General features: G+C 40.3%; 2 protein-coding genes across 2 annotated transcripts in view; one reads left to right on the top strand and one right to left on the bottom strand.

Moving 5' to 3' along the window:
• Positions 1–19828, bottom strand: part of col4a1 (collagen, type IV, alpha 1) — a 34600-nt gene extending 14772 nt beyond the window's left edge. The window contains exons 1-5 of the mRNA XM_008328686.3: positions 19367–19828; positions 2296–2349; positions 375–464; positions 236–280; positions 80–124 (exon numbers count right to left, since the gene is read on the bottom strand). Coding sequence (XP_008326908.1) covers positions 80–124; positions 236–280; positions 375–464; positions 2296–2349; positions 19367–19438 — 306 coding nt within the window. The 5' untranslated portion in view covers positions 19439–19828. The remainder of the gene's footprint in view (positions 1–79; positions 125–235; positions 281–374; positions 465–2295; positions 2350–19366) is intronic.
• col4a2 (collagen, type IV, alpha 2) overlaps positions 19801–22232 on the top strand; it is a 45067-nt gene continuing 42635 nt past the window's right edge. The window contains exons 1-3 of the mRNA XM_025063678.1: positions 19801–19904; positions 20105–20225; positions 20320–20377. Coding sequence (XP_024919446.1) covers positions 20176–20225; positions 20320–20377 — 108 coding nt within the window. The 5' untranslated portion in view covers positions 19801–19904; positions 20105–20175. The remainder of the gene's footprint in view (positions 19905–20104; positions 20226–20319; positions 20378–22232) is intronic.

Raw genomic sequence — 22232 nt, 5'->3', positions numbered from 1 at the left:
GAAATTTTAAGCAGCTTCAACTGATTATACAGCATGTCTTGGAATTTTGGAAGATGTTGAATCAGCAAAAGAGACTTACTGGTAGACCTGGAGTTCCTGGGAAACCAGGCTGACCATGAGGACCCTACAACAACAGAACAATAATCAGTATAACTGAGCCCCCCCCCCCTTTCTTGTTGTAGTATAAAATTTGGTATAATTTGTCAACATGTTGGTGGTGTGTGTTGGTACTTACTCGCACACCTTTCAGTCCAGGAGCCCCAGAATCACCTTTATCTCCCTTAAAGAGACATCACAGCAGGACAAATTAGTATCCATGTGTGTGCGTTTATGTATGTGTGTCTGTCTGTGCGTGTATGTTTCCTTGTACTGACCTTGAAGCCGATTGGCCCAGAAGGCCCCTCAGGTCCCTGCATCCCTGGAAAGCCCATATTACCTTGGAGTCCAGGAAGCCCACGTTCACCCTTTGGTGAGTGACATGAGTTAAACTAAATTAGGTTCAATGATAGATCAACCGGATCAAATTGCTTTTTACGTAATCAATTAATGTGAAATGGAAAAAACTAAATTCGAGAAATAATATAAAAGTGTTCTTAGTCGATGAAACCGATTTGCTATACCACGCATATGCTGTATGCAAAATATAAAATATGAATATATTAAATGTAATATACACCACCTACCACTAGAGGTCAATATTGTCTTAAATGGAAAACCATTCGCGCTTCGCTCGACATGAATTGTCAACTACAAACGCCTGCTCCTACTCGTCTTGGATCGAAATATTTTATTCACAAATCGAGGGTTTGTATCAGTCCCTGTTGTGAAATTACAGGAAATGATATAAGTAATAATATCCTCCAAGAGAACAATAGCAAAGCTGTTCTGGGGCCTTGTAACAGTGGAAACGTTGTCAGTAAATCTGTTGTTGTGCAGTGAGTTGAAAATTTGGCTACTGCTTTTGAAAGACCGAGGCCAAAAGGGGCTTTTTCACTAGGAGGAGAAATAAGTCTTCGGATATAACTTGCATAATGATGACACTTAACAAAAAACAGCAGTAGCTTAAAAACAAATAAATCATTGTGCAAACTGCAGCCAATACGTTGTTCTAAACTAGTTTAAAGAATTATTTTTTGTGCTAATACTCTCTTTATAAAAGGACAAAATGTTCAAATACATATATTGTCACCAACGTTGCTGCTTTATTTCAACAAATATAATCAGATTAAAAACTATTTATTTTTCTCTCACCATTCTATTCAATTCTATTTAACACTATGAATTCTATTTTTTATATTACTCTGCCTATGTTGATGAACATTTAACTTAAATGCAAATATTAAAAATAATTCAGTTGCTAGTAATATCTCTACGTTTGGAAATGACACTTTTAGGATAAAAAAACAAAAATTTGGCATCCACAGACTTTTAGCTTTAAACACTGATCTGACGTTTTAGCTGCAGTACCCCTGCAGGCCAATAGTTTCCCACATTTGCTAGACTGATTTCACTTTGTCACCACTTAAACAAATGTTGCTAGTTTCATGTGCCAACACTTATCACATAGAGTCTAGAGGAAAATGTCTGTCATTACAGAGGTATTTTTTATTTGCTTTCGGTCAGTGATCAGTCTGTTGTGGTAGGCTGCTAACAGCTACAGGGCAAAGAGCCAATTTGAGTCAAATGTCTCCATGACTTTTATCAGTATCAAAGAATTTTCCTCTATCTGATGGGAACAAAGTGTAAGACCAGCTGTCTGGCTGGACATGCTTTAATTCGAGCTAATCTTTAGTTCTGAAATATTCCCTGTTCAATAAATGAGCAAAGCCACCAGTTCCCTACAGACACATCTTACAGAACAGATGACGTATTCACAACAAGCCAAACTGAATTTTTCTGAAACTTTATACCTTTGATAAATCTAGGTAAACACAAATTTTCCCATCGTTTCTCTAACTAGTATTGTTAGCTTTTTAGCTATCTTTAATAAAATATATATTATCTTTGTTTAGGAAATGTTTGCATTCCTGTAGTGACAGTAGTTCATATATATTTTGCTGATAATGGGTAACTTTGTCATCTGAGTTTCAGGACCAGTATTGCCCACCTATTCCTTTATTTGTTTTTCTGCTAGGTTTTAGCAATGTACATGTTGGACGCAGTTATGGAAAGCATAGACCATAGTGTCTTAACAGCTAGCAAACAGTCAGCGAGATTTTCTGTAAATGTTAAATTTGAATTCTTGTATCTCAACAGAATGACGGGATTGATCAAACTGGGAAACAAGTTCCTTACCTTGGTTCCTTTTACGCCACTGCAGTCACATTTCCCACATGATGCTCCACAACCCTGAGAGGAAAAACAGAATCATAAAAGGTGAGTGTGATGGACAATAGACATGTGGAGATGTAGCACACGTAAATTCCGCACTTCCCAGCTGGTAGGCATGTGTGACACCTTCAACACAAGGGTCCTGATGGATCAGATGTGTAAAATATGCTGCAGTCCCATCATTCCTTCCTGCCATATTAGGGCCTTGCCCTTGTTACATGGATGATAAAGATTGTACAACACTGTAAATCACAAAAGTCAGACTCCTGCCGTGTTTTTTGCGCAGGTTTTACTGGTGTTTCTAAATCACAGCTACAGTAATGTGAGACGGGTGAAAGGATGATTCACGACTTCACCAACTCTCTAGAGTCACATGCATCTTCAGCCGGCATGAACTAATCTTTGGTCACTTGGAAGCAGAAGCAAAAATAAAAAGGCTAACAGGTAGAGAGTATGATCTCAAACCTCCAGGCCAGGGCCCACTTACTGCACACAGACCCGACACATCCAGCCTGCATCTAGATGCCAATTACTAATTTAATTTAATTTAATTTTGCCCAAACGGAATTTTTTTTTATATATTTATTTTAAGGCGTTTTTTTTTCTTTTTTTGGTCAGTTATAAAAATACTTATATAATATAGTATTTCATTGAAATGTGTGTAAAAAAAAGTATCCTGAATACTTTTTTTAAGATATTCCTGTGTTATCCTAACTCACCCTAGTCTATGTGTGTCTTTACTCAAAGTTCTTATATACTTGACAGTGTGGACCACCCTTACTATAACAGCTTTAGTTCAGCTGATTTATTTTAAAACTGTTGGCAATAAAAACGCTCATATTATTAATTGTAATCAGATTAAATCAAGTCAGGGAAATATGTCACTGATTATCACTGAGTTCTATTGTGCAGGCTATGATGAAGAACATCACTGCAGCTGGATATGCCCTTTCAATTCCCCCTCCAACCTCCTCCACCCTCTTCCTCTCCTCTGGGGTCTCCAGGGGCTGGAGCCTGGGAACTGGCCTCAGTTGCCTTGGCTCCCTCTTTCATTGCTTCTCTCCTCCTTTTCCCTCCATCTTCCAGCTGTTGCTATAGACTCACGTGCACGGCGGCCGTGCCAAAATGCTGTCAGAGATTTGGACGAGCCTGGGTAAAGAGTGCATAGCTAAACAGACCGCAAAATATTTCTCCCTGCCTGTCTCTTGTTTTCACATAGGCACAACAAATAATTGGCTCCTCTACAATTTCTCGTAATGTCTTGCAAATTCTTCCTTCCAATGTCTCACACACCAGTCATTCTTTCCTCTGTATTTTCTATAACTTATGATTCTTGTCAAGTATACTCCGGGTTTTCTTTTGTTAACAGTAATCAGTGAATCAACATGTATTCTTTAAATCATGGGAAACCATGGGAAACAGAGTTCACTCATGGAGATCTTGACCCCTAGCCGCCCACACCCTGTCCCACTGCACTTGTTCTCTTCTTGTTTCACTACATTGCACATGTGGCCGCCTATACTGTGTTATTTCCCGTTTCCACTTCTTTTTCACACGTCTTCCAGTCTCTCCATCACTCCTTCACTTAAGTTTAATTGTTTTTTTTATTACTTGGTCATGCAGGAGGGAACCTTCAGGAACACCTGTTTCTGATCAGATTAGTGTGGTGAGACGAAGAGCAGTGAAGAAGTAAGGATTCTTTAAGTCACACATGTGTGTTTGATTACGAAAAACCTGCAGGCAACACAGAGCTCCTGGTACTGGATTAGTGTGGTTTTTCTGGACAAAGCACAATGGTAGTTGAGGCATGTTAATGCAATGACAGAACATCTTTGCATATTGTCAGCACCACCATAGTAAATCACAGCTGCTTGTTGTGAGGAATTACTGAATTATCCTCCCCTTCACCTGTTGGTTTGCATCTGTCTGGGATTTTCTCTTCATTGTCTGCTGTTTTAGTCATCCTGCTTTAAGACACAACTGAAATGAGCTTGCATTCCTCTCTGTTGGTGGGCATGCTGTTACAGAACGAGATCAAACCTGAATCCTTCCAAATGCCGTTAGATCTCTTAACATACAGCAATAATCTGCAGGTTCATCAAACCGGCACTTGTTTGACTTCTCTATGTTTGTTTTCCCACCACGTCCGTTATGCGTTGCCACAAACCCAAACACCAGATGTGAGCGATGGTACAAAAGTCCAACTGTCAGTTGCACAAAAAGCACATCTTGCTAATGGGTTCTGCAGCCATGGAACCATCTGATCTGGTATCAGGACACTGCAGGAAAGAGGCATCTTAAGAGGACCTTATCATAAAGATCCATAGGATGTAGAAGGATGAGAGCCATGAGTGCCCCGCTTATAGAACAAACCACATCGTAGACATAGAATTACATCACAGAAGACAGAATGAAGGCCTCAGCTGCTTCACACCAACCAAGAGAAGAACTATGAGGAGTTATATGAACTAAATCTCCACCAGTCATGGCGCAGTTGTAGGACTTCTGTCTGCCACTAAAAGGTTCCAGAACCAAAATCACCCAGTCATCAGAACTGAAGCTGGGTTACTTTAGGAATAGGATCAGGTGTAAAAACTATGGCGACTACTGCTGTGGTGACTTTTGTTGTTGTTTTTTTGCATTTAGTTAAAATGCATCACAACCCCACCATTAGCCCAAAATCCATTATTTACAGTTGGTGTCAATCATTCCCATTTTGCAAACCTTGGACTTGCACTTGAAGATGCAAGAAGTGGGTCTAGGTCTTGACCCTGACTGTGAGAAAGAAAATACAGGTCGATGATGCTACTTTTTATGACGGCCCGATCGTCATCACAGTGAACAGACAAAGGAGAACCAGAGAGTCTCTGTCACTAGTGTGAATGTCCACTGTGGATATAGTGTCTGGTGACTCACTGAGCTCTGAAAAGTGTGATGTTTACTGTGTCTGGGTGGGGGAAAAATGGATGGTATGGCATGGTACACAGAGGCACATTCACACGCCTCCAAAATACTGCCTGATATAGTATCTGAGGGCTGTGTGTTGCATTGGAAAACTTTACATCAAAGGGTTAGGTTACATCAGTTCAAGTCTCACTCCCAAAGGTGTGATGTTTAAACAACACTTGGTTGATATGTCTGAAATCATGTGATTCATGGGTCCTGTGGTGAGATCAAGGCTCAGAGGAAGTGATGAGTAATGTTTGCTCTCAACACTTCAGGTCTAGGTTTAACCAGGGATACCGATCAGCATTTGTTCTATACTTGGATTCTTGGAGAATAGTGGCACCATCGTGGCTAAGGACAAAACAGCTACAGCCCACAAAGTAAAGTTTTTCACTCTGTCTCTTAGATGTTTGAGGCTGCATGACTCACTGCCCCCGTTCTTCATGTCCACCCTTCATGCAGTACTGCCAAACTCAGCAAGAGCACTTAGTGCCTCCTCAAAGGTTTATATGCTTTATTTTGAACTTAACATCCAAAATGTTACATAAATAATCACCAGAAATCCTGTTCTGCATACATGTCCACCACAGGGATCCTGAGCAGTACTTCAACACTGCAGAGTACTACCACATGAGGGCAAAGATGTTCCAGTTGAGGTATCCCCGCTGTGCTTCACTGACTGACTGTGAATGTACAACAGCTGGAGGAATTTTTTCCAACATATTCCCTTCATGTAAAGGAAAAGTGATGATCACACAAACATATGGTCAATGTCAACAACAGAGGTCTCTCTACAAAGACAACGCATTCCAGCCAGAATCACTGTTTTTCTACTGCACAGAGGTAAGAATGGGGGGGGGGGGTTATTATTTCACTTCCCTGTTCATTTTTTTCCAACATTCCTCTTTAAACTTGATGAAAAAAAATGAATTCCTAAATAAATACAGTAGGAGGCTAAATAAAACAACGTACTTCGTCAGTAGCTAACGTTGTCCTCACAGAGTCTCTTTAAAGTGATGTAAGTTGTACATTTTTACAAGTGAACTAGAAAGAAACTAGAAAGCACAGACATTTTCTTTGTTAGACACCTTTAATGTCCATGACCTTAATAATAATAATTTACTGCAGTACTCACAAGAAAAGCATTTTAGAGTAGCTAAGTTGACATAATGAAGCTAACACCTATTGGCTATTTACTCAAGTTTATGGTATTCTTATTGTTGCTTTCTTTCTTTTAACCATAAGCTTTTCCTCTGCTACAACACATGGATGATTTGAATTTCATTAAGATTCTGTCTACAACTGAGTGGCTTGGATTTAATTGCATTGTAAGTCAGATGTGCTTATTAGTGTTGAACCCCTTTGACCTTGTGTCATATCGACTGTGATTAACCAATGAAACCTGTGAACGTTCACATTAATAAATCAGTTCCCACTGACATGACAGAAGTCCCCATTCACCTTACGAGCATCTCTGCTCTTTCACAGTCAAGTCTCATTTACTGCACAGTTAAGTAATGTTTCATGACTGTATACACAGTCCCGGCATAATGAGCCTTCAAACAAGATTGTGCTTCGTTACAGTTAATTTAGCACAGTTGTGGAGTAGTTTAACCTGTGTAGAAGTCACTCCATCATGACAAGATCATGGCACAGACCGTGGCCTCCATATGGAGACAATTACAATGACTTGAACTGAACAACAGAAGGATTTCATTTGACAGCAGGGCTCATTAGTCAGCAGTAAAATCGACCATTATGAATCATCTTGGAGAATCGAATCACATGCACACACTTGCAGTACTATTAACTGACTTTGAAGTTAAAGGTAGTCACACATATTCAGTCATCTGCTCCTGATTCTTCTCAGCTTTTTAGCACTTGTACAGTATATTTGGAGTATTTCAGGACCGGTTTTCCTCTCTCCTCAAATGGCAGGGAGGAATACATGCAACATTCATATTCAGATTGTGTGGGGTTGAACTACGCTGCCCTGACATTCCTGGCCTTCTCTGGCACAGAGGGGCTGGGGTGGAAGCATAGAAGTGGAGGAGGAAAATGTTCTGACTGCCTGCCTTACTTGGAAGACAAAGCTCCTGGTGCAACCTGCTCTGTAAACAAGCACACACACCCGCGTACGGACAAACCCTGTGTGAGCTTTAGCTGCACTTGCACAAACTGAAACCTAATCACATAAATCAGGAATCATCTTCAGATACCACCATTTAAAATTATAATAGTATACAGTATAACAGTATTCTGTGAAGTTCTGGGAATTTAAGGTGTTAACAGTAACTGTACATTGAAATTAAAACTGTCTACTAGTACTTTAAAAAAAGCATTTCTTTAGTTCAAACAAACACTTTTGTGGAGTCTGGCTGTTTTCCTCTTTCAAGTCATGCTACGTTAACTTGGGTAAATGAGAGTTATTCAGTTTTAAATTAAGTTAAGGTGATACCATCTCCTCTTTTATTTTCAGGAAAGACAGTGAGATGTCCAAATCGATGTTGGTCATCTTTGGCCAATACTTAACCGTGGGTTGATTTCCATTACTGAGAGGAATCCAGGGCCATTCCCCAAGGCTAATACCTACAGATACATCGCATGTACTATGTACATCACAACTGGTATGAGTTTCCTGTTTTTTAATGGATTCCTGTTGTGCTTATTTGCTGAGACCACCACAATGTAAAACACGTTCTGTTTTCGCTGCAGGCCATAGGTATTCCTTTTCAAAACAGAAAAAAAAAATCCAAGGCTTTTGTAATCAAAAGCAGGTCCATTGGCTGAGAACTGTTTTCACAAAGGTCTAAATCATACCTGGAAAAAGCACTGGATCTGGATCAGTTCGTCTAGACACTCACACAGAATATACATATAGGATACTCCTGCGTTGGTCTCCACAGGGGTCGCAGGCAATTTCCCACTGACAATGAAAGAAACTAAAATTGAAGTTTTGGTCGGTTGGGTAGACAGCTGATTAAAAGATGACCTTGTGACTGACATGTGCAAATACTATACATGGGAGAACAATAAAGCATCCAAGTGCTGGGCAAAAAGGAACACGTACATTCACGTACTACTGGGTCATAGAATTATAATTTTGTGACAGCTCTTAGACATATACAAATTAAATGAATGAAGTTAACAAATACACCTGTAAGAATTCTGTCGATCTGTTCATGCAAGACAAAGCGTGATGAATACTGCTTTTCATCACATTCAGTAGTCAGGCTGTGGTGAAGTGAAGATGAAACTTCATATACACCCAAAAAAAGTAAATAAAATAATTCATCCACTTATCAACGTCATGTAGCTCAACTGTGGGATCAAACCGAGGCCTGTGATTAGTTATTCTGCTGCGAACCCAAACATGGCCAGCTGTGGACACAGTGGCAAACCGCTGCGACTGCTGTGATTGTTGAAGATGTCAGCACTAATGCGACATGAACCAGGAACGCCGAGTGCTCAGCCATGCTGACAGTCCACTCAGGAATTTTCAGAAGTGAAATGAACTCAGGAAATGGGAAAAGTGTTTCAGACCATTTCTCAGGCCTTGTTGGTTGGCACAGAGTTACAAGAACCTGAAACTGGCTGATCCTGAAGTGCTGGTGGGGGAAATCCAGTTGATGGAAGGAGTGACTGCTGTATCCAGCAATACTTATTACGGTATGACCGTTATTACTTTAATGTGACTTAGAGTTAATCATGACATCATTCTCTCACAGCAGAGCTGCAGTCTGCCAACTGCACAAGTAAGAAAAAAAATCCACAATTCCCTTTGAACTAATCCTTTTATAATATTCCTGCCTTAGATTACTGGGGTCTCTGACCCCCCTTTTATCAGCCAATCCCTGTGCATCCCCTTCTTGACCAGTCACATGACCTTCACAGGCTCATCCTGTCAACCTCTGACCCCTTGGCAGGCCATTAGTGTGGATTTAGGCATTTAAAGAGAGCTTTTAAAATAAAGGTCACCGTGATAACACGTCCTCCATGTTTGTGTGTGTGTGTACATGTGTGTATGTGTGTTGTGTGGATAAAGGCTGCCTTGTTAACAAATTACATTCAGCTCCTACTAATCTTCTGCTTTAAGGTGGAACTTTCCAGCTCTAATTACTGCACACACAGATGGATTCAATGCATGCCAACACTGCACCAGGTCACTGTCGTGTTACTGGGATTTAAAATTTTACACATTTCATGCAACCTGTGAGAAGACATGTTTTATATTTAAATATTGAAAAAAAATTCTAAGCAAACCAAGACCGGAGAACCTACAAAGACATTTCTCAGAAAAAGCTGCAAGACTCCCAGATAATTCAATCTGACCACCAACTGCATGTGGCGGGTCATTTTGTGACCGTGACCCAGGTGTTGTTCAACAAACAAATATGAGAGACAAAGGATGTAGAGGGTTTCCCTAAATTTTACAAGAGTTTTAGAACATTACAATGACTGTGTTTGCTCAGAGTGTCCTTCATTCACTTTACTACACTGCTTCAGCAAATATCTAAAGTAAACAGCAAAGAAAAACATCTACCAGGCGGAACATGCACACGTTCAAGTCGATTTTATTTTTTTCGGTCCAAATTCATGAAACAAATTTTGCCTAAAAGGTTTATATTAACAATTCTGGTGTTTAATATTTTGCATTGTTTCCCAGCCTTGGCCAAACATTTGTTTTCAAACCATATGTTATAATATTTTTTGTGAGTTAATGTCTGTGAATTGATCAAATCAAACAATAATTAAAATAATTAAAGCAGTCTCAGTACAGCCCTGTTCACATTGTAATCAGTGAACAAATCAGGTGCCGCACCACGAGAACTCAAACGGTCCGTGGATGGATGTGAGGAAGTAAAACAAAGCAACAGTTACTTCATTAAGATGTTTGTTTTCTCCCCCCCAGTTCCATTCAGGCGAGGCTGCAGACCTGCTTCAACTCTGCCTGCAGCTACTCTGTGAATGTGCTGCAATGTGCCACAGGATGTGGGACTTAGGAAGCCATTCTTTCTGTAAGGAAGCCTTTTATGCTCACAAAGACAAGAAGGGGTTGGGTCAGCCTCCCGTCTCTCTCAAGAGTGCTCTGGTATCTGGGAAAACGTCAGCACGTGAAGACAAGGCATGACCTCTGTGACACCGGTGCCAGCACAACACATCCATCCTGGAATATTCTCACGCACACCGCTCTGAAGAAGACAGAAATATGTTCCCTGTCTCTGGTTTTACAGTTTACAACTAAATTCTAACTAGCAAGTATCTGTCTCTGTCCACAAATGATATAAAGAAGCACCTGGAATATGAATTAGTCACTACAGTCACTGCTGCAAAAAGAAAGATTACAACAAAAAAAAACTCTGTTGTGAATTTAATAACACCAGCAACGACCCATTATGAAGAATATAAGAATAAACAGAGCTAAGAATGGAGAGGAAATTCCAAAGCTCAGGAAAATACAACCTTTGACCCACGTGTTCACTTCCAAGTCTGCAACAAACGAATGGATAATAAAGCCCTTGAGCCCCATTATCAGTCTGAACGCTCCGTCTGATAGCCATCTAATAGAAGAGGCTGATCCCTATTGTTTTACTGTTTCCAGATCAGATTTAGGGATAATCTCCTACTCCACCATTACATCACTGTCGTTTGAACACGTGAAGTGACTGTGACTTGCAGATCTCACTGCCCCGAGGCTCTGGAGATGCCGACTGCTGACAAAAGATCTGCTCACCTATCAGCCAAAAATGTCTTAATCTGCCTCTAGACTTCACTCCTTCTTCAACCCTTGTGCAAATCACATCACGTGGCCCCCATAGCTTATTGCCTACACAAAGTTATCTGATTCCCCCCCCCCCCCCCCCCCCCGGATACCACCGAAAACCTGCAGCAGCTCTAACATCAGCACAGTAGGTGATGAATAAAGCATCTGTTATTCCAGGAAAGTGGATCAAGACTCTAGGTATGGATATACAGGCATTCTCAGTTCCTGTGAAATACTGTGGGTCCCAGACCCAGGATCTGCTATTCCTATCAGTCCACCTACTCTTCTAATTTAGAGTCAAAACAGTCCAGTGCTTACCATGTCTGGTAAGAATTACACAGTAATTCCAGCCCAGTTAGGCATGCAAGAAGAAGCAGGGTCTATGGTGGGAGGTAGAGGGAAAAGGAAGTTAAAAACCTGATTAGACCACTTAAGACATCGATGGTATGTTCACCTGAGAGGGGAAAATACACGTCTTTGTACTTCTAATCCTCGGGACGTACAGTATTTGAGGCATGTGACTGGCAGTAGATATCACATGGACTTGAATGTCTCTCTTTTTTTTTCTTGACACGTGTGACATTCAGAGCCTGTTCGTCCCAGTGGGACAACCCGAAGATTCACATGTACGTTTTCCTAACATATTTTTTTCTTAAATCACCTAATTGTTGGAAAAGTTGATGTTGTTTTGTCCTCATACCAACCTTGCAATCTCTATGACATCCCACAGAGAGGAAGGAAGCACTAAAAGATACACAAGTGAAAATCCCTGAGGCCTTGCTGGAATGCTGCGTAAGACGTTGTTTTAAATGGGATAATATTATAATTATTATTAAGTTTGGGTCACTTTTGTAAAGCCCTATTTTGTGCATTACTCTTACGAGTAGTTTCACCTAAACATTTAACAACACTATAATCAGCCATTATATATGACTTCTCTTAAATGGAGACTGTGAATTGGCTTCTGCTCATTCTCCCAGTGTTCCTTCATCTTAATTTCAAATTGTCTCTTTAGAATTGCATCAATGACTTGTCCTAAATTTGTCAGTTGAGGTTTTACAAATCAAAAAAGTTCCAAGACAGGATGTCAGAATTTCTGGTAATATATAATAATAACTTTATTTATATAGCACATTTCATACAGTCATGTAGCTCAAAGTGTGCTTTAACTGTTTGCCAAACAAAAAGACAGGGTTGGCAGATTTTTATTTTTTATTTTTTTATACTATAGTGTAATATGTTGAGACATCTCTCAGTCTTGACCAGCTTTAAAAATGTTATTTTAATGTCTTTGTCAAGCAGTACCTGATGACTTGTTTTTTTCTTAGGAACAAATGAAGAGTTTGGTCATGAACCCAGCTCGTGAACCCAGCTAATGCACCAAGTGTAGGTTGGTCCATCTGGAACCAAGATCTGCTGAAAAGGTCCCTCTACAACTCATCAGGTCATTTTCCCTTTCAGTTCTCAGTAAGTATTTGTCCTAAATACTTTGGAGATGTCTTCATCCTTTCTTCTTCTTCTTCTGTTTGCTTTATCCTTTTAAGGATCTGAGGGGGAGATAAAGAGCTAGTTCTCGTGACATGTGGCAAAAAACCTAGGGAACCACCTGCATACACACTTGGGCGTTCACATACTAAATCATTTGTCAAAACTCAAAGCTTTATTTCTGTTTATTTTCTCAGATTCAGTAAATTAAACATAATTTGCCGAGTAGACAAATAACAACATTAATCTGGGAGACCAGGTTGATTCATCACATCTCTGCTATCAGTGAATCCATCACTTACCGTCTTAACAAACAAACCCTACTTTCTCCCCTGTTTTCTTTCCTTAATCACTTCATCTACACTATCAACCCAGAGGCGGTTCTGTGTTAGGGAGGAATCTGTGGGTGCCAGATCTTGCTCGAATGCGGAACCTTCAAAGTCTTGTCTAATACTGTCTGATGATGTCAGAACACTTACTGTAATATTGGTAAGCAGAGCTGCTAGGATATGCTCTGAAATGTATTGTGACTTTTTCTTGCTTTGCAGACACTCCAGCACATTGCTCCACCCAAGCTTAACCCACCCAAAAATCACCCAAAAACAAAGACTCCTCCATCATGCCTTCCTGGCTGCACAAGAGGGACATGGTGACTTTCTTAAGCAAATTTTTTTATTCTTTCAGGGAGAACGGTGATGGTGGAGTACACTCTGGTAAGTTCTCCAGTCCATCCCATGGCTACATAAATGAATAGTATACACTAGAGAGAAAACAGCCATTCGCATTCACACCTGTGGTCTTTTTAGAGTTTCTGAGCAAATGCAATGTGATCGTCTTGATCGTCTTCCCACCATGTTGTCATTTGGCATGTTTTATTTCTAAATATCTTTAAAAGTCTGGGGTGTAACATTAGTTGAAACTTGATTTCTATTCAGAGTTGTGGCACATGGCATAGACCACATAGCCAGTTGGCCTGGGCGCCATCTGCTGGAGGGGGGCATTGCTGTAACCACTCAAATAATTAAAATGAGGCTCACTTTGGCCACCAGAATTGCAAAAGAGTCGACGATTAGAATTTTATTTAAAGTATTGCTGAAGCTGTTTTTTGTAAATTTCACAGTTTGATTGAATGCTATACATTGTACATTATACATATATTCTGAAATGTTATACACATATATTTGACCTTTTACAACACAATTTAAAAGCTTGCACCTTTGAAATTAGATTCAAACATAGGAATGTATTTTGTGGTGGATCTAAATTAACACTCGTCTTCATTGTTGCACCTGTTGTTTGTTAAGCAAGTCAGCAGCTTAAAAAACCCAATAGACTGAAAAGCTGAAGATGTAGTCGGCCAAAACTGCACTCCACGCATCAGTGTCCCAATCCAAAAAAAAAAAAACCCAAGGGTTATTAATCTGATCATAGCAACGTCAGTGTCTTGTTTATCCTCCATGGAAGCAGAAGGTGAAAATACTGGTCCAGAGGGAGAGAGCGAGACTAAAAGAGTAGTCACAGAGTATCATCTTCGGCTCCGACACATTCCTCTGTTTCTAAGGCTCAACTCATCACCTCACTCTCTCTCCTTTCCTTTCCTTTTGTAGCAGTTGTAGCTGTTCTCTGTCTTCTCCTTCATCAACCAACTCTTCGTCAGACAGACATATCCATTGCACCACCACTGCCTTAACCACAGGCAGCATTATTTATGACTCACCAATTTCACAGTGTTATGGCTGAATTGCACTCTCACCATAACAGTACACCTCAGGGTAGTAACTGATCCTGAGGATAACAGTCAAGGCAAGTTCAGAGGAGTCAGAGCCCAAGTGTCATCATGGGAACACTAGGATATGTTAATAAAAAAACCCAACTGTGACAAATCTGGCAAAAATACATGTGGTGAAGACGGGATCAGCCATGTTTGCAAGGCCGTGACCTTTTTTAACCACAAATCCACAAACTATAACAAACAAAGAGGAAACACACACATTCACAGGACAATCATAAGAAATTGGTGAAATCATCCAGATGTACACCAAGGTTATGAAACTAACCTGGGAAAGTTCTACAAAATTTGGCAGGAACTCTATATTTTTAGGTCTTTCAGAACGTCTTTGTGGCCTGGTGTTGAGTATTCTTATATAAAACAACATATATTTTGTGAATTACAGATCCATTCAGAAGGAACTACAACTTTATAAAAAGAGACTTTTTACAGGCAACATTGTTCTGTTAATAACACGCCTAATTTCCTGTTGACTTTTATCCTCTACTCCCTGCTGAATAGCTTTACATTTTAAAAATTACGATAAACACCATTATTCCAGCCCAGCACTACTTTATCTCTGTACTTTTGCATGCAGAAAACTAAATTCCATTCTTATAAACAGTCTGTGAAACACCATGCCACACAACTTGAGTACGAGGTTTTGCCACCAAAGGGTCTTGTCAAAATATAAAGACACAAACAGGATCATTTCTCTTCCAAATGTAGGCATTTTTACAACAGTGAGGGACAAGGGGTCAGACAGGTTGCGTCTTCCCAGGGTGCAGAGCTTGGTTGGTGGCCGTTCACACTGGGACAGAGTGGCAGAGTCAGCTGTTGTCTCTGTGGGAGGTGTCACGGTGGAGGTCGGCCCACGAGCTCAGACCTAGACCAAACAACAAGCAGAGTTGTTTGCACTCTGTCCATCAGCACCGACTGACCAGTACTTGATCAAAAGTTTTGACTTTTAACCTAGAACACACCCAGAACTTGGCTCTGCTTCCTCCATATTTGACTGGTGCTCTTCATTCCCTGAGGTCCACCCTGTTCTGGAACATCACGGCCAGGCCAGTAGCAAAAAGAAAAAACCCTGGCAGCTCTCCTTCAACACCAACTGCATTTCCCAGTCTCTCCATCCAACATCCCACACACAAACTCTCACTCCAGGAATCTGCTAATCTATCCCTCTTCCTCCTCCTCCTCCTCCTCGTCCTCCTCCTCCTTCTCCACCTCCTCGTCTTCTTTCGCTGTTGGAATTACTGATGACTCACTTTGACCAGATTAAACAACTATTAAGGGAGTGCAACTCTAGTCTGTTTAGATTATAAAAACAGGAAAGAAATTCAATCAAGATCAGATGCAAACAGCAGAAATAAGAATATGTGGATCTAGATATTAGGGTAAAGCAACCTGACCCATACTGCACGTTTGGTTATCACATTGGTTAAATTCTTGCATTATTCAGTGGATGACCTGGCCTGAAAACCTTAGTTTGTTTTTAACCTATATTCACTCCTGACCTTTTGACAGGCTCCAGAGATTATGAAGGAGCCTAAACAGGAGGTGCTGATATTTAGTCAAAGTCACGTTTCTGTGTCTGTGTGGAAAGGAAGCAGAGATAAACAGACTACAGCAGACACAAGCTCATGTGAAGTTAAAGGTACAGTGCGTCAAACGTTTGAGGAAATATTGTTGTCTAACAATGAGGCTATAGCGTTCCATGTATCGAGGACTCCCCCGCTTAACCCTCCCTTCCAGGGAACTAATGTGGTCATTTACATTCCATAAGTAATGGGAAAGCTGCCTCCTCCTTACAGTACTGTTGCTGTTTTCTCGTACTTATGGAAGTGAGAATCCGTTCACCATTGTTTACATGTTAAGGTCCTGTTTCACAATGTTGAACCAACATCCATACAATTAGAAATCTATGAGAAATGTGTGCAACAGTCTGAATTCATTACTCAAGCTGATGATGTGAACTGTAAACAGTGGATTCATGTAGCATCCATCTGACTCAGACCAAATGGATCTAAATAGAATTGGGCTAAATATGTCTCAAAAAATGTAGTATTTCTAAATGTTACCCTTTTCCTGTAAACATGAAGTGCTATTGGCAAATTATGTCTGTGCTAGTTTCATTTCTAAGCTGCTTTTGATTGGCTACCATTGCTGAGGTAAATGATGTTGACAGCATGAGGCCCAGATCTGACCAGAAATGATCAATGTCTCACCACACGAGGCCCTAAATAACAAGTAACATGTCTGATATAGGCAGTATCTGCTCTGTCGTTACATGGACCCTATGTTGGCTTTCACCACAGTTTTTAGTGTTGCTGGTAAAAATGTCACTACGCAGTTAGGGGGAGATAAAAGCCCCAGACAGGACCACAAACTTCCTGTTCTGGACCTCCCATGGGTAGATGGAAAAACATGCAAGTCATTCCACTGATGTCACCTGATCAGTGATGGGATGTCTGGACATTTCTACACCCCCTCTATGCTCCTCGCATGTCTTCTCCTCTGTCCAGATGTCCCGTGTCCTGTTTGTTTTACAAATGCAGGCAACACATGAAAGTTCTTCTGCTGCTCTATTTAACCTTAATCAGAACTCAGTGTGAATGGAGACATGAAGATCCTTGTACGTTCAAAAATGGGACAACAGTAGATGGTAGAGGAAACATCTGGGTTAAGGTAAAAACCTGCCAGAAAAGAATGCCTTTATTACATTGCTTCATTATCATGGAACCCCACAGTCACATTGTATTGTATTATTAATTCTACATTATCTCACTCCCGACTTGACCATCCTCATATACAGAGACCTACTCTGTGTTGGTGCATTATGACATACAGCAGCTACAATCCATCAGAGATGCAGATGTATCCTTAAAGCACCCTGGAAGTTGGAGAAATCCCCCACAGCCGCCCTCACGTGGTGTTAATATTCTCCAAACATGACATATCTCTCTGTTGAGCAACAACGATACAAGATTAACAGCCTGTGTCTCATCTTCGAGCGTCACGGAGTCCAACTTAAATTTGCTCACTCACACCTGCTACATTCCGCTATCCCGATGTCAGAGATGTTTTCACTCAGCAGGATGTGACTTCTGCAGTCATTTCTAAAAATCCTTCAATTTCAACATCATTGATCATTCCTGGCAACAAGTGACTAAACTCTTTCAGTTCTAGAGGAAATACATTTTTACCACCAAGCTTATTTATGTTTTGAATTGAAGAAACCAAAGTACTTTTTAATCTATTGCAACAGCCTCTGCAAATCATCACATATTTGCTGATAACTTCTTCCTGCAGGATGCCAACGAGTTAAGCTCGGAGATTTAGATTTGTCAAACATTTGTCCTCATAAAGGCTCACTGATCAAAATCTTTGGGAATTATACTTCGTTATCAGTCCTAGTAAAATCTGATAAAGAACAACTTTCATAACAAGGAGTGACAGATTTGCTGTTCTTTATTTTCTAAATGTATCTTTCCTTATTATGAGAAATTTCTGAGCTCACTTTATTCTACTGTGCCATAAATTCTTTTCTTTTTTTTAACCAGAGACAACTATAAAGTCCTATTTAGTAAGTTTAGTAACTACTTTGTCGTATTTTGATTAACTTCAATATCACCAATAATATAGTTCACTGGCAAATAATATATTTAATATTTTAGTAAAAAAAAAAAGTATCTTTGATTAGATTTGCTTTCTTTAGCCCTCCCTACAACATGCACAGAAATGTCAATGAGAAACAAAAAATACATTTGTCTACTTTCCAGTATTACATCTGATACTGTTAGCTTGTGGATTTATTTAATTGTAAAAAATTCTCTAATTTAACCACAAATATGTCTCCTCTAAATTTCAGTGACAGTGAAGACGTACCTCCAAATATTTGAAATCACATCTGTGGACACCTTCTGTTTGAGGATGAGTAAGTCTGTGTTTACTATATTTGGTCATTCAAAATAGATGTTGTTCAAAAATACTGTTCTGATAAAACCTAACAAACAAATGTTGCAGCCAAAATGTAACCAAGTAACTGTGTAGTTTGCATAGAAAAGTTGGCTTTCGTTATTTTTGTGTTCAAAACATTCTTATCATATTATGACTTTTTTATCTGCTTTATTCTGTTAAATGTTACAGCAGCCTAGCATCGGGTTCTAAAACTACTATTCTAGTACTTGAGTCCAGGATTGAGGCTGATGATTTAAACTCACCCTCTGGGACTTAACCTAAAACTTAGTCAGACGTTGCTGAAACTCTTCAGCCTTGTCCTGGATTTAGATTGAAACAGTTGAGATGCAGAGTTACCAATAACTTCCAAACCCAGTTATGGTCTGTACATTAAAAGCTATGTCATACGATAGGGTGAAATCTCTCACTGTGCAGCTACATCTGGGGACCAAAAAACTGAAGAATTACTGTGTAATGCTGACTGAAAAGGAACATAAATCCTCAACATCAATAGGGGCAGATAAGGAGGGGAACCCAGATGATTTGAATCAGTGAATTATTAAAATGAGTTACTGTTAAGAGACATATGGATCACTTTTGTCACTGTCATTCCATTCGGAGTGACGACACACATGTCCCCACACACAGACACACGTTTCAGCTACTGGAGGTATTCTGCCCCACCCTCTCCTTTCCTCCTCCCTCCTCCCCTCTGCTCGTCTCCAGCCTGAGTGGAGGAGGCTGGGCTGAGGAGGTGAGAGCAGCTTCACAGAGTTCAGGCAAAAGCAGGAGGCAATTGTTAAAATAAGTGAAGTCACACAAGCACAAAAATAAATAATCAGAAAGAAAAGTCCATTTTGGATTAATCTAATTTACAGTTAAAAACAAAAAGCAAAAACATATTTAAGCATAACAATAGTTAGTCAGTCATCATCATGACTACACTGAATAAGAGACAAGAGAGTTGGTCCAAATAGGCTGCATGTGACTGCAGCCACCGGCTCAGCCCTGAGAGTTTCACCTCATCATCAAACACAGTTAAAATCATATTTAGAGAATTTAGAGAAGAATTCAATAAAGTAGAATAGTCAGATCTTTTCTCCACTCACCTCAGCCTCTGTCAGGTCCAGGCTGGAGGACAGAACCGCCAGCAGTAAGAGAGTAGCGGACGGTAAGATCATGTTGGCGCTGCGTAATGGTGCAGAGAGCGCAGTGAAAACTACCACCTGTTGACCGCTTCTGCTCCTTCTTCTCCGTCAAAAGTCTCTGTTTATGGTCGGAGCTCGGGCAGCACGTTTGGCTGCATCTTTGTCCGAGACGATGTGAAGATCTGATCAGTGCAACTTGGTCTAGATTCTTCTCTGTACCACACCTCCCACCTCAAAAAACGACCACCCTCACCCATGCAAAGGGACGCGCTCAACTCTGATGTTACCAACACTTTTGACTTTTCTCGTTGAGGAGAGGGACGACTCTAAGCTCATTTAGCGGTTTTTATAACAATATCTGAAAAGAAAGACTTTTTGGTGCCACTCTTTTCCAGGACCGGACACCTGGAACTTTTCAGAGAGCAGCGCTGCGCATCGGTGTTCTTCCACAGTCTGCTCCGTTCCTCACCGTGCCATCGGTGCGCAAACTTCGGTGACTGTAAGTACTGTGCCTTTTTTTTTACAATGAGAACTAAATAATAACTTCTAATAATCTCATATGCCGAAAATGTGCAAAACCTTTTATTAAATTTAAATTTTACACCATGGTAAATTTCTTTCGACCCTTCTTTGATGCTGATGTGCTTTATAATCAAGTGTTATTTTCTATGACTTAACATGGAGATAACGGTGTTTCAGCTCAGGCAGTCATGCTGTACAAGTTCCTGTGAGTGAAGACAGCAGAGTGGGACTCAAGAATTTCGGTCCTCATGAGAGGGACCATGCAAGGGCAACAGAACAGAGGACTGACCACTCTGAGGTACACACACGAACCACATGAGAGTAATTCACTGCAGGGCATGAACTTCCATCATTAATTTATTAGTGAACGCTGCCCCTGTTGTTGACTGCAGGCTGCTGCTGCTGCTCCTCTGCCTCTCCCTCACCATCCTCACCTCAGGAGTGGAGGCGGTAAGTTTTCTCACCCACATGTACTCGGTATTTGTTTCTACCTGGAAACCCCACCGTGTGTGAAAATCTAACTGTTGGTATGAAGGTGCTCAGCAGACACACACAGACTTCTCAGCACTGTGCTGCCTGTGGGAGTGTCTGTTGTAGGGAGTTCCTCCAGTGGGGGGAGGGGGGGGGGCTTGGTATTGCTGTTAAATAGCAAAAACTGAGACGAGTTTCTTGTGAAATGACTCGTGTTGCAATGTTTCTGTTTAGAATTATACCAATCCAAGTGTTGTTCTTTACAATCTGAGCTGAAGTGGCTCAGATTGTATCCACCAAATCTAGTTTATTATGTGGCTTTCACCCAGATTGTGTAAACACATATAAATAAGCGTGATTTTTGTTGATGAAATACTGGTCGATTCTCAACTCTAAGTTGATCTGAACAAAAAACTTTATAAGTTATTTTCTAAGTTACAAATAATTTTACTGCAGGTTGCAGAACAGCAGGTGATAAACAGAAATAGGACACCGTGTAAAGTTTCATGTTGTTGTGTTCTGACCACCCCTCTATACTCCCGTCCTGAGAGTGTTTGGGCGTGAGGTCATGACCTTAGTGGGTACCATCATATGTGGTTTTTTAATGTTTTAGTCTTCACTAATACATAAATGTAAAGGGAAGTCCTGATAGGAAAATGAAAACTAGTCAGAGCCAGTTTATTGTGCTGAAGGCGGGACATGTGGACAGTAATACAGTCATACAGTACGTGTGTGCGATTATAAAATAAACAGAAAACAGAACTGTACGAAACCAGAAGCATGAGATTTCTGGTTACATACTGTTTTCATTTGTGACTGTTTTGTTTTTAGCAAAAAAACAAGACACACTATAAATGACTGCCAAATGAAACAATGTGCAATGTGTTTTCAGGATTTACGTATAAATCATCTAGTCGATTTCAAGGAAAAAAGGCAGTAGTTTTAGATGCAACATGTTGACACCCATGTTCACCTTTAGGCCATTCTCCTTTTGAAGAGCAACAACTGGTGTAAACCTTTTTTCCTAAAAAATAACTATTAGTATTGACCATGACTACTCTGGTCCCTGTAGTCCCTCAACAATACTTCAAATGCATCTAAAAATAGAAATACCGAATCGCTGCTATTGATCCGGAATTCATAGAAATTTTTCATTCACTGACTTCACGCGCCCTTAGCTTTATGTTTGTGACTCTTGTTTTGGTTTTGTTTTGGTTCTATTTTAATTCAAGTTTAATGTTTCTAGAGTTTTCTATAAATTTGATCACATTGAAACACGAACCTTCAGTTTGATAAAAGAAAGACCTGTGGGATGGGCTTTTTATAAGATTTTACCATGTCCTGACTGAGCATGTGACACAACTCAACTGTACTCTGTTTTCATTCAGCGATTCTCCAAGGTGGTGATACTTAGAAGCAAACGGCTGGATTCAGTTTGTCACTCTCCATGTGCTCGGTTCAGTCACGTTATCTCCCAAGCAGGGAATCAGAGCACAAGAGAATATGTTAAGTAAAGACACAACTGCTTTAGCTTCTACTGTAAATGTGACAGAGAACAAACATGTGGTTTTTGCTGGCATATCTACAAGTACATCACATCATTTTACTGATGTTTTACTGAGGTCAAGGTTTCCAGGTGCTCAGAATTGATTTGATATATGATAGTGTAACCGGAAACAGTAATCCATCACATCGTTTCTCATATCATACTTTCTCAAGCTGAACTGTGTCTATTTCTGGGTGTATCTGTTTCTGGTTAATATCAAACCCAGATCTGACCCTCGGGACTGACGCGTTTTCTTTGAACCAGGCCCTCGTCTCTGTGCTCTCTGAC

Source organism: Cynoglossus semilaevis, chromosome 16 (genome assembly GCF_000523025.1).
Source record: "Cynoglossus semilaevis isolate Cse_v1.0 chromosome 16, Cse_v1.0, whole genome shotgun sequence".
Lineage (NCBI taxonomy): Eukaryota > Metazoa > Chordata > Actinopteri > Pleuronectiformes > Cynoglossidae > Cynoglossus > Cynoglossus semilaevis.
This window is presented reverse-complemented; position numbering and strand designations above follow the sequence as displayed.